The sequence below is a fragment of the Schistocerca gregaria genome, chromosome 8 (assembly GCF_023897955.1).
Source record: "Schistocerca gregaria isolate iqSchGreg1 chromosome 8, iqSchGreg1.2, whole genome shotgun sequence".
Taxonomy (NCBI): domain Eukaryota; kingdom Metazoa; phylum Arthropoda; class Insecta; order Orthoptera; family Acrididae; genus Schistocerca; species Schistocerca gregaria.
Window position 1 is genome coordinate 274,471,355 of NC_064927.1, and position 13,425 is coordinate 274,484,779.

At 40.7% G+C, this 13,425-nt stretch overlaps 1 protein-coding gene across 3 annotated transcripts in view; it reads left to right on the plus strand.

The window, feature by feature from the left end:
* LOC126284737 (codanin-1) overlaps positions 1–13,425 on the plus strand; it is a 157,654-nt gene that overhangs the window by 142,902 nt on the left and 1,327 nt on the right. The window contains exons 13-14 of one of the 3 annotated variants that reach the window (XM_049983874.1): positions 4,298–4,569; positions 12,960–13,284. In XM_049983874.1, the coding sequence (XP_049839831.1) occupies positions 4,298–4,569; positions 12,960–13,106 (419 nt within the window). In that variant the 3' untranslated portion in view covers positions 13,107–13,284. Of the gene's footprint in view, positions 1–4,297; positions 4,570–12,959; positions 13,285–13,425 lie in introns of those variants that run through there. The other 2 variants (XM_049983875.1, XM_049983876.1) reach the window with 2 other exon arrangements.

The following is a 13,425-nucleotide window of genomic DNA, read 5'->3' on the forward strand; positions in this document are numbered from 1 at the left end:
TTTCTTCAACATGAACATGGAAGCCCATTAAAAAGTTACTAAGATGCTGAGACATTGCCCCCCCCCCCCACTCACACTCTCTCTCTCTCTCTCTCTCTCTCTCTCTATATATATATATATATATATATATATATATATATATATATATATATATATATATTAAAAACAAAGATTCCAAGACTTACCAAGCGGGAAAGCGCCGGCAGACAGGCACATGAACGAAACACACAAACACACACACAGAATTACAAGCTTTCGCAACTGGCAGTTGCTTCGTCAGGAAAGAGGGAAGGAGAGGGAAAAAATGAAAGGATGTGGGTTTTTATATATATATATATATATATATATATATAAAACAGAAAGAAACTTCCACATGGGAAAAATATATTAAAAACAAAGATTCCAAGACTTACTAAGCGGGAAAGCGCCGGCAGACAGGCACATGAACACATGTGCCTGTCTGCCGGCGCTTTCCCGCTTGGTATATATATATATATATATATATATATATATATATATATATAAAGATTCCAAGACTTACCAAGCGGGAAAGCGCCGGCAGACAGGCACATGAACAAAACACACAAACACACACACAGAATTACAAGCTTTCGCAACTGGCAGTTGCTTCGTCAGGAAGGAAGGAAGGAGAGGGAAAAATGAAAGGGTGTGGGTTTTAAGGGAGAGGGTAAGGAGTCATTCCAATCCCGGGAGCGGAAAGACTTCCCTTAGGGGAAAAAAAGGACAGGTATACACTCGCGCACACACACACACACACATATCCATCCGCACATACACAGACACAAGCAGACATATTTAAAGGCAAAGAGTTAAGGGCAGAGATGTCAGTCGAGGCGGAAGTACAGAGGCAAAGAAGTTGTTGAAAGACAGGTGAGGTATGAGCGGCGGCAACTTGAAATTAGCGGAGGTTGAGGCCTGGCGGATATCGAGAAGAGAGGATATACTGAAGGGCGAGTTCCCATCTCCGGAGTTCGGATAGGTTGGTGTTGGTGGGAAGTATCCAGATAACTCGGACGGTGTAACACTGTGCCAAGATGTGCTGGCCGTGCATCAAGGCATGTTTAGCCACAGGGTGATCCTCATTACCAACAAACACTGTCTGCCTGTGTCCATTCATGCGAATGGACAGTTTGTTGCTGGTCATTCCCACATAGAAAGCATCACAGTGCAGGCAGGTCAGTTGGTAAATCACGTGGGTGCTTTCACATGTGGCTCTCCCTTTGATTGTGTACACCTTCCGGGTTACAGGACTGGAGTAGGTGGTGGTGGGAGGGTGCATAGGACAGGTTTTACACCGGGGGCGGTTGCAAGGGTAGGAGCCAGAGGGTAGGGGAGGTGGTTTGGGGATTTCATAGGGATGAACCAAGAGGTTACGAAGGTTAGGTGGACGGCGGAAAGACACTCTTGGTGGAGTGGGGAGGATTTCATGAAGGATGGATCTCATTTCGGGGCAGGATTTTAGGAAGTCGTATCCCTGCTGGAGAGCCACATTCAAGGTCTGATCCAGTCCTGGGAAGTATTCTGTTACAAGTGGGGCACTTTTGGGGTTCTTCTGTGAGAGGTTCTGGGTTTGAGGGGATGAGGAAGTGGCTCTGGTTATCTGCTTCTGTACCAGGTTGGGAGGGTAGTTGCGGGATGCGAAAGCTGTTTTCAGGTTGTTGGTGTAATGGTCGAGGGATTCAGGACTGGAGCAGATTCGTTTGCCACGAAGGCCTAGGCTGTAGGGAAGGGACCGTTTGATATGGAATGGGTGGCAGCTGTCATAATGGAGGTACTGTTGCTTGTTGGTGGGTTTGATGTGGACGGATGTGTGCAGCTGGCCATTGGACAGATGGAGGTCAACATCTAGGAAAGTGGCATGGGATTTGGAGTAGGACCAGGTGAATCTGATGGAACCAAAGGAGTTGAGGTTGGAGAGGAAATTCTGGAGTTGTTCTTCACTGTGAGTCCAGATCATGAAGATGTCGTCAATAAATCTGTACCAAACTTTGGGTTGGCAGGCTTGGGTAACCAAGAAGGCTTCCTCTAAGCGACCCATAAATAGGTTGGCATACGAGGGGGCCATCCTGGTACCCATGGCTGTTCCTTTTGATTGTTGGTATGTCTGGCCTTCAAAAGTGAAGAAGTTGTGGGTCAGGATGAAGCTGGCTAAGGTGACGAGGAAAGAGGTTTTAGGTAGGGTGGCAGGTGATCGGCGTGAAAGGAAGCGCTCCATTGCAGCGAGGCCCTGGACGTGCGGGATATTTGTGTATAGGGAAGTGGCATCAATGGTTACCAGGATTACACACATATCCATCCGCACATACACAGACACAAGCAGACATATTTAAATATATATGTGTGTGTGTGTGTGTGTGTGTGTGTGTGTGTGTGTGTGTGCGTGCGCGAGTGTACACCTGTCTTTTTTTTCCCCTAAGGGAAGTCTTTCCGCTCCCGGGATTGGAATGACTCCTTGCCCTCTCCCTTAAAACCCACATCCTTTCATTTTTCCCTCTCCTTCCCTCTTTCCTGACGAAGCAACTGCCAGTTGCGAAAGCTCGTAATTCTGTGTGTGTGTTTGTGTGTTTTGTTCATGTGCCTGTCTGCCGGCGCTTTCCCGCTTGGTAAGTCTTGGAATCTTTATATATATATATATATATATATATATATATATACCAAGCGGGAAAGCGCCGGCAGACAGGCACATGAACAAAACACACAAACACACACACAGAACTACGAGCTTTCGCAACTGGCAGTTGCTTCGTCAGGAAAGAGGGAAGGAGAGGGAAAAATGAAAGGATGTGGGTTTTAAGGGAGAGGGTAAGGAGTCATTCCAATCCCGGGAGCGGAAAGACTTCCCTTAGGGGAAAAAAAGGACAGGTGTACACTCGCGCGCACACACACACACACACACACACACACACACACACACACACACACACACACATATCCATCCGCACATACACAGACACAAGCAGACATATTTAAATATATATGTGTGTGTGTGTGTGTGTGTGTGTGTGTGTGTGTGTGTGTGTGTGTGTGTGCGTGCGCGAGTGTACACCTGTCCTTTTTTTCCCCTAAGGGAAGTCTTTCCGCTCCCGGGATTGGAATGACTCCTTGCCCTCTCCCTTAAAACCCACATCCTTTCATTTTTCCCTCTCCTTCCCTCTTTCCTGACGAAGCAACTGCCAGTTGCGAAAGCTCGTAATTCTGTGTGTGTGTTTGTGTGTTTTGTTCATGTGCCTGTCTGCCGGCGCTTTCCCGCTTGGTAAGTCTTGGAATCTTTGTTTATATATATATATATATATATATATATATATATATATATATATATATATATATATATCTGCCCTTAACTCTTTGCCTTTAAATATGTCTGCTTGTGTCTGTGTATGTGCGGATGGATATGTGTGTGTGTGTGTGTGTGCGAGTGTACACCTGTCCTTTTTTTCCCCTAAGGGAAGTCTTTCCGCTCCCGGGATTGGAATGACTCCTTGCCCTCTCCCTTAAAACCCACATCCTTTCATTTTTCCCTCTCCTTCCCTCTTTCCTGACGAAGCAACTGCCAGTTGCGAAAGCTCGTAATTCTGTGTGTGTGTTTGTGTGTTTTGTTCATGTGCCTGTCTGCCGGCGCTTTCCCGCTTGGTAAGTCTTGGAATCTTTGTTTATATATATATATATATATATATATATATATATATATATATATATATATCTGCCCTTAACTCTTTGCCTTTAAATATGTCTGCTTGTGTCTGTGTATGTGCGGATGGATATGTGTGTGTGTGTGTGTGTGCGAGTGTACACCTGTCCTTTTTTTCCCCTAAGGGAAGTCTTTCCGCTCCCGGGATTGGAATGACTCCTTACCCTCTCCCTTAAAACCCACACCCTTTCATTTTTCCCTCTCCTTCCTTCCTTCCTGACGAAGCAACTGCCAGTTGCGAAAGCTTGTAATTCTGTTAATTCTGTGTGTGTGTTTGTGTGTTTTGTTCATGTGCCTGTCTGCCGGCGCTTTCCCGCTTGGTAAGTCTTGGAATCTTTATTTTTAATATATATATATATATATATATATATATATATATATATATATATATATGTGTGTGTGTGTGTGTGTGTGTGTGTGTGTGTGTGTGTGTGTGTGTGTAGGGATGGGTGCGCATGTGTGCGTGTCCCTGCATGCAGGGGATGGGGTCCCACAATCCTCAGTTGAAAGATAGCTATTTTCATTTGTTTCCCAATGAGGAATTCCCATATAATATGTGTACATTTAAATTTATGTTTTATGTTGAAGTTGCTCACCAGCCCAAAGAAGTGACAAGAGAGCTGATAGAAGGTTCTTTGAGGCTCTTGAAAACACCACAGTTAGCCACAGCATTAGAAGAGGGCCGGCTGGAGCGAATCCTTAGCCCACGAAATGTGGCAGTAATGGACCAGTCAAGAGATCCAGCCAGATCATGGGACCACCTTGCATTACTCTTGAACACATTACTGCGAGAACAGCTTATGACGCCAGAGCAACTTGAGGATCAATGTGTTGCCCTTTTGAGGAATTCATGGCCACAGGTAGGACATTCTGCATTGGTGTGAAATCCAAACACTACTTGCAGTTTTCCATCCTTTTAACATGGAAAATTCCTTCCCTTACAATCTTTGAATTATTGGCAAATCTGAGAGCTGTGTGGAAATAGAACCTTGTTGAGCTACAAGGTCTGTTAGGAAAGTGTCCACCTTTGCCAAAAAAAGAAACAACGGGCTTACCAGGAGTATTGGACACCAAATCACTGTCATAGTATTTCCCTTGGTACTCCACACACTTCTCCCAGTGGTGCTGTTGTTGCTGCCATAATGTTCTTTCTTGTCTGAAATAACATTCCTTTCAGTGGCCTCCTGAGTTTGGGGAACAGCCAGAAGTTGCAGGGAGACATATCAAGGAGCCAGTTGGAAGCACAGGAATCTGTCCCCTGACCCCCACCCCTCTGAAAAAGTCTGAATAAAGTGCAAGGGATGTGCTGGAGCATTGTCATGAGACAGGCATCAGTTTACTGTTAACCACAAATCTGTCTCTTGGTGCCACACAACATCACATAGGCCAAGGTGATTGTTTGACCCCGTGGTGGATACGCACTGTGTACCACAACACGGGAGTTAAAGAAAGTAGTCAGCATCACTTTGACATTTCTGTGGACTTGGTGGGCCTTCTTTGGTCTTGGTGACGAGGAATACTTCCACTGTGACAACTGAGATTTGGTCTCCAGGTTGTATCTGTACACCCAGGAACTGTCACCAGTGATTACAGTGTTCACAAAGTTGGCATCACTGTTTGTGGCGTCCATTATGTCTTGCGAGACTTCAACTTGAAGTAGTGTTTACTCCACTGTCAGCAGCTTCATCATGAATTTCGCCGTCACTGTCTTCATGGCCAAATATTCAGCCAGAATAGAATGTAATGACAAAGTGCTGATGCCCACCTCTCCCTCAATTTCTCTGGTAGACTCATGATGGTGCCACATCACCATAGCATTCACTTTGGCAATGAACTGGTCATTTGGTCATGTTGATGACTGACCAGAGCATGGCTTGTTCTCGATCAACATCCAGCCAGACTTAAACCACTTGTACCACTCCTTAATCTGTATGATGCCCCCCCTCCCCCCCCCCCCCCCCCCCCCACACACACACACAGCATCATCACTGAAACCATCTTCCTCCAGGCTGTCGCCCAGTTCCCAGTAAAATTGATGCAGTAGCACTTCTCCAACCATTCCGTCATTTCCGTGCAATGAAAAACCATCGCAAACACTACACACTACCTCACTCAATTGCTGCGTGCCAGCAACTGATGCTGTCGACAGGTGGTAAAAATTTCACGCATGAACACAAAGTTTCCAGGTCGGCTCATGCAAATGCTCTAGACTAAAATCCATCAGGTGAAGGGGGGGAGGGGGGGGGAGGAAAAAAAGAAAAAGAAGAAAAAAAACGAGGTCAGATACATTTCTAACAGATCTCATATAAATAAAATACAGGGGCCGTTAAAACAAGTTTATTAAGAAAATCTAAAACTGCCTTTGTATTACTATTCTACATAAGCACAACTCAGATGTAAGCATTAATCATATCTCTTAACGAGGTGACCAGTTCCATCTGTGTAAAAATCTTTTGCCTAAGAATGCTGCAAGTCTGCGAATAAATCTTCAAGTTCTTTGTTAGAGCCATATAATTTGGAGCAAAATCTGAACTGCAGAACAGACATTCAGAAATGTTCTGTTTGAACTGACACATAGATTTATGTGTTTATGGGACAGAATGTGGCCAATCATTGCCCTATAAAATCATGACATCAGTACACTTGTTTTGAATGACTCTTTTCAGTTTTCATAATGTCTCGCCATATTTGCCACTAAAACTGTATTACGTAATTGGTTTCACATATCACAAGATTTTCAGTTATAATGGTCATTTTGGATTATCACTGTAGGTGAATGAGAATCAGTGTGACCTTCTTGCCATTGCTGCTCTAAGCTCATTGACCTACTGTATGTATCAGTTTTGCGACTGTGCCCCCTAATTGGAGGTATCTTTCAAGACAGGTCTAGACATTGATTCATCTTCTCTCCATGTAGATGCCATCACCAATCTGTTATCTCCAATGCCACCTTAACTATCCCAGAAGTATGCTTTTCAGTTGGACCCACTTTTCCCAGCAGTCTCCCCAAGCTGTGTAAACTACATTTTAGTGACTTCTGAACTATCATAACATTGTGGTTAGATCCTATACCCCACTTAACCCATTACCTTCTACAATGTGTGTATCATTGAGAGGCTCCTATTTGAGTGATAAATGCTTACCAGTACCTACTCCAACCAAGGCATTGGTTAACCTGATTCCATCAGGAGAGCTACCTTTATGATAATCTGCACTGTATTCCAGCTGATAAGCAACCACTTATTGACTTTCAACTTCAGTTGGATGTCCAACAAGTTGTCCTTAAGGATGACAGGACACATTGTCTGTATGAGAGCAAGGAGAAAATTGATCCATAAAATTTCGGGCGTGCAGCTGCAATAAAGCGGCTGGAGTGGATGAAATTAAGTTGGAACTCATCAAATACAGTGGAATGTCAGGTCTTAAATGGCTACACAAGATAATTGAAATGACATGGGATTCGGGACAGGTTCCATCAGACTGGATGAAAGCAGTAGTCACACCAATCTTTATACATGGAAACAGAAAAGTTTATTTTAATCAGTGTTGTGGGTAAAATCTTCCAGGTATTGTTGAAAGAAAAGTGCGAGTATTAGTTGAGAACAAATTGGATGAAAATCAGTGTGGGCTTAGGCCTTTTAGAGGTTGTCAGGACCAGATCTTTAGCTTTACGGCAAATAATGGAGAAGTGTTACGAGTGGAACAGGGAATTGTATCTATGCTTTATAGATCTAGAAAAGGCATATGACCGGGTTCTTAGGAGGAAGTTATTATCTGTTCTACGAGATTATGGAATAGGAGACAAACTTTTGCAAGCAATTAAAGGTCTTTACATAGATAGTCAAGCAGCAGTTAGAGTTGACAGTAAATTGAGTTCATGGTTCACAGTAGTTTCAGGGGTAAACCAAGGCTGAAACCTGTCTCCACTGTTGTTCATATTATTTATGGATCATATGTTGAAAACAATAGACTGGTTGGGTGAGATTAAGATATGTGAACACAAAATAAGCAGTCTTGCATATGCGGGTGACTTAGTTGTGATGGCAGATTCGATTGAAAGTTCGCAAAGTAATATTTCACAGCTAGATCATAAATGTAAGGACTATGGTATGAAGATTAGCATCTCCAAAACGAAAGTAATGCCAGTGGGAAAGAGATATAAACGGATTAGTGCCAAATAGGAGGAACAAAATTAGAAGAGGTGGACGGTTTCAAGTACTTAGGATGCAGATTCTCACAGGATGGCAATATAGTGAAAGAACTGGAAGCGAGGTGTAGCAAAGATAATGCAGTGAGCACTCAGCTACGATCTACTCTCTTCTGCAAGAAGGAAGTTAGTACCAAGACTAAGTTATCTGTGCACCATTCAATCTTTCGACAGTCAGCGTGAACAGGCTTAGACGGTGGGGTCATGTTACACATATGGGAGAAGCAATGTTATCCAAGAGACTCATGGGTTCAGTAGTAGAGGGTAGGAGGAGTCGGGGTAGACCAAGGAGAAGGTACCTGGATTCGGTTAAGAATGATTTTGAAGTAATAGGCTTAACGTCAGAAGAGGCACCAATGTTAGCACTGAATAGGGGATCATGGAGGAATTTTATAAGGGGGACTATGCTCCAGACTGAATGCTGAAAGGCATAGTCAGTCTTAAATGATGATGATTATGAGCCACATAAATTTGACATTTGTCAAACATATGCGGCTGCATGCCCGAAATTTTATGGATCAGTATTTGTGCCGCGAAAATTTGAAGAAGGAGAAAATTTCTCGGCCAGGAAGTGAACAGTTGTGTTTTTAAGTGAAAAGTGCTTAATTTTTCTTTATAACTTGATTTTAGGTTGATTAAATTTGTTTCATGTGGTTTGGGATGGCAGATACCACCCCTAAATTATAATTCTAGAAGGTCTGCAGAATATCCATATACAGCTGTCATAACCTCAGCATTAGACTTAAGCCATATCCAGCTACAGATTTCCTTAGGTGCAGGTAAAGTTGGAAGTATGACAGAGCTGAGCTGATAAATATGTAAATCTTCCTCCATTTTGTTCCTCAAATATCTCTATATTCCCAATGTGAAGTTACCCTTGTGATCAGTTTCATTATCCTGAAGTAAGGTTATGTTTTCCTTTTGTTCCTTTTCTTTTGCAGTCCAGACATTTATTTGTATTTATATTCATCTAGTTACTTCAGAAGACTGGCATATATTCATCACTCATTGCTTTACAATTTGCTAGTCAGTAAAATAATTGCTTTTACAAATCAGAAAATGCCAACCATAATATTTATATCTAAAAACAAAGTTGATGTGACTTACCAAACAAAAGCGCTGGCAGGTTGATAGATACACAAACATACACACAAAATTCAAGCTTTTGCAACCAACGGTTGCTTCTCCCAGAAAGAGGGAAGGAGAGGGAAAGACGAAAGTATGTGGGTCTTAAGGGAGAGGGTAAGGAGTCATTCCAATCCCGGGAGCGGAAAGACTTACCTTAAGGGGGGAAAAGGAAAGGTATACACTTGTGCGCGCGCACACACATATCCATCCGCACATACACAGACACAAGCAGACATTTGTAAAGTCAAAGAGTTTGGGCCTTTTTTCCGGGATTGGAATGACTCCTTACCCTCTCTCTTAAAACCCACATCCTTTCGTCTTTCCCTCTCCTTCCCTCTTTCCTGAAGAAGCAACCGTTGGTTGCGAAAGCTTCAATTTTGTGTGTATGTTTGTGTATCTATCGACCTGCCAGCACTTTTGTTTGGTAAGTCACATCAACTTTGTTTTTAGATATATTTTCCCACGTGGAATGTTTCCCTCTATTATATTCATTATTAATTTGAACCCAACCATAATATTTGTTGCAAATGAAACTGACTTTGCTTTTGTGGAGGCCTCTCTGCCGACAGCCTTTATTGCTGTTTCATGTGTGAAAATGTGAACCCTCATCTTGACATACAGTTACAAAATCAGCTGTGTCCTTTCTTTAAATGATCTACAAGTTGCTGAGAGATTTGTTTCTCGCAATACATTTTGATCGACATTGAAATGGGACACCTGACCGACATTTTTTTAAATTTATTTATTTAATTTTTTTTAGTACTTCATGTTATGTATTGTGCTCCTCATGCTGACATTACTGGGGCATCAGTTCTTTTATACACCTTCAATCCCTGTTCAATCTGTACCATACTATTAGTCTGTTTTTATAGTTCTGAGATGGCCTTCATGTGGTCAGTTTACAAGATAAATACGGCTACATTCAAATTCAATTGTCCATTTCATAAAGTAGAAATAAAACTGTAGACTCCATTTAAGCGTTAACAACCCCTTTAGAAATGTTTATCTATGTCCAAGGCAAACAATTTTTCAGTGGTACAGTATGACAGTGTATTCATTTGAATTAAATATACACACCTGACTAGTTTAAAATCTGCAGAAAGAAAACTATTCAGCAGATGAGTTTGAACCTTTACCTATGTGATTGTATAACATGTTGTTGTTGTTGTTGTTGTTGTTGTTGTTGTCTTAAGTCCTGAGACTGGTTTGATGCAGCTCTCCATGCTACTCTATCCTGTGCAAGCTTCTTCATCTCCCAGTAACTCCTGCAACCTACATCCTTCTGAATCTGCTTGGTATATTCAACTCGTGGTCTCCCTCTACGATTTTTACCCTCCACGCTGGCCTCCAATAGTAAATTGGTGATCCCTTGATGCCTCAGAACATGTCCTACCTTCTTCTGGTCAAGTTGTGCCACAAACTTCTCTTCTCCCCAATCCTATTCAATACTTCCTCATTAGTCATGCAATCTACCCATCTAATCTTCAGCATTCTTCTGTAGCACCACATTTCGAAAGCTTCTGTTCTCTTCTTGTCCAAACTAGTTATCGTCCATGTTCCACTTCCATACATGCCTACACTCCATACAAATACTTTCAGAAATGACTTCCTGACACTTAAATCTATACTCGATGTTAACAAATGTCTCTTCTTCAGAAACGTTTTCCTTGCCATTGCCAGTCTACATTTTATATCCTCTCTATTTCGACCATCATCAGTTATTTTGCTCCCCAAATAGCAAAACTCCTTTACTACTTTCAGTGTCTCGTTTCCTAATCTAATTCCCTCAGCATCACCCGATTTAATTTGACTGCATTCCATTATCCTCGTTTTGCTTTTGTTAATGTTCATCTTATATCCTCCTTTCAAGACACTGTCCATTCCGTTCAACTGCTCTTCCAAGTCCTTTGCTGTCTCTGACAGAATTACAATGTCATCGGCAAACCTCAAAGTTTTTATTTCTTCTCCATGAATTTTAATACCTACTCCAAATTTTTCTTTTGCTTCCTTTACTGCTTGCTCAATATACAGATTGAATAACATCGGTGAGAGGCTACAACCCTGTCTCACTCCCTTCCCAACAACTGTTTCCCTTTCATGCCCCTCGACTCTTATAAATGCCATCCAGGTTCTGTACAAATTGTAACTAGCCTTTCGCTCCCTGTATATTACCCCTGCCACCTTTAGAATTTGAAAGAGAGTATTTCAATCAACATTGTCAAAACTTTCTCTAAGTCTACAAATGCTAGAAACGTAGGTTTGCCTTTCCTTAATCTTTCTTTTAAGATAGTATAACATCTATGAATATAATAAAAGCAAAATTTCATTTGTATCAATACCATCTCTTTGCCATGTGGAGAAAATTTCACCTTCCTTTTGTATGGCATCATAGGGACAGGCATGTGTGAAATGACGTGCTGTCTATCATTCAACCAACAACCATTGTTCAGCTTTCTGTGTTTAACCTGACAGAAAACAAGCTGTCTGTAAATGTAAATGAATGTACATAGTGCTTGTAATTTACTTGTAACACACAGTGTCCTTTTGTGAGTTGTGCCCTGCTGTGCACAAGCTTTATCTATATCTGTGCTTCACACATGAAGAATCAAGATTCTGCCTCCTAGCACCAGGATACCAAAACCACACTGGTGCTAGCTTGCTTTACACTATCAACTTAATTAGTGCATTCGAAACAATGTTTCCTTTGTTCTCTAACTCTCTTTCACCACTACCAAAACTGTCACAATCTATTATTTCTGTTGATGTCTTCCTGTTTCTTTAAGACTTCATTTGCCTCTTTCCTTTGACTTCTACTCACCTTTTTGTTTTACCATTCCTCCCGTCTGCCTGTGTTTTGCCTCTACTTGTAGTTCCAGCTTATTTTTTCTTATTAGCTGTGTTCTATCGTTTTCAACTTTGTTGACTTCTGTGTCTTCTGTACTGATTGTTGATACCACTGTTTTTCTATTTTGCGGTCTTCCCTTTGCCCTTGGATTTTTAGATGCCTTTCCTCACATAATCCGTGTCTTCTTTCACTGGAGGAAGAAAACTCTGAATCTGAAAGCTTATTTTGCGTTAAGAATTTGTATAAAGAATAATTAAGCTTATATCATGGAGCTTCTAAGTGCAATACGAGTGCTGTCTTCACTAATAATTATGATTAAAGACATTGGAGTCTGATAGAAATTATTCAGGATCATTATTTCATGTCACTGTGTATGCTTGTCATAACTGCCTGCACCATTCACCATACTTTTACCCTATTTTGTATCTTTTTTATTCTGCACATTTTTTAACTTGCAACAAATTGCCTTCCAAGACAAAAGATTGTTCTTGATTAAACTGAAACTAATAAGCACTGCAGTATCTTCAGCCAAAGATACCCCACCCCCATCATCATGATGATTTAGTTTTTTCATTACTCTAAATGTCACTTAATATGTCTAGTTCCTCATGCAACATCTTTCTCTAGTTCTGCTCTGAGTCTGTTAAAAAAAATGAGAGGCAACTTATAGTGCAGAACATTTCTTCACACTTTTTTTCTTTCATATATTTTCTTACAGGAAAAGTTAAAACATTATGTTTACAGATAGATGTATACTAGAACATCCTCTATGTAATGACCACCAGATGTTGAGTGCAACACATATTGTAGTAAAAAGTACACACATATATTTAAAAAAAGTGTCTTGTTGCTGTACATCTTAAAGTAATGTACTCCACATCTACAGATCTCAGCAATCTGTAAAATCAATAAACTGACATTTATTATTTGTGGGAGGCCAGTGTATTTCCAAATTTATTTTGAAGCTTGAAGTTGTTGCACATTCACAATAACATTTACAGACAAAAATATGTACTGGTGGAAGGTGCTATATTTATGCAGCTAAACTCATTTTTAATATAAATTTTCAGGTAACTTTGGACAGATTTTCTACGTGCATTAAACATGTCATTGAGACATTTCGCAAGGAGAATAAGGATAAGTATGATGAATTTGTGATGCTTATGGAATTAGTTTCTGAATTATGTGATGACATGGAACAGTTTGATGATTTTTAGATACAGCAGTTTGTTTGTTTGTTTTTATTTATTTATTTATTTATTTATCTGTATACTCTTTTTATGAGTACAAAATTTACCCATTTATTTTTTATGAATATGACAAACATGGAAGGCATTTTATGTATTACAAATGGTTACAGGATTGTATTGCATTTATATAATAATTATATTTTTTTATATTTTAAATTGTGACTGACTGTAAGAAATTACACTTAGCACTTAAAACTCGTGTTTTGTACCATTTTTAGGGGGAAAAGTCCTTTCAAATTAAACATTTGTGATTATTAAAAAAAAAGGTAAAGTTTTTGGCACGCAA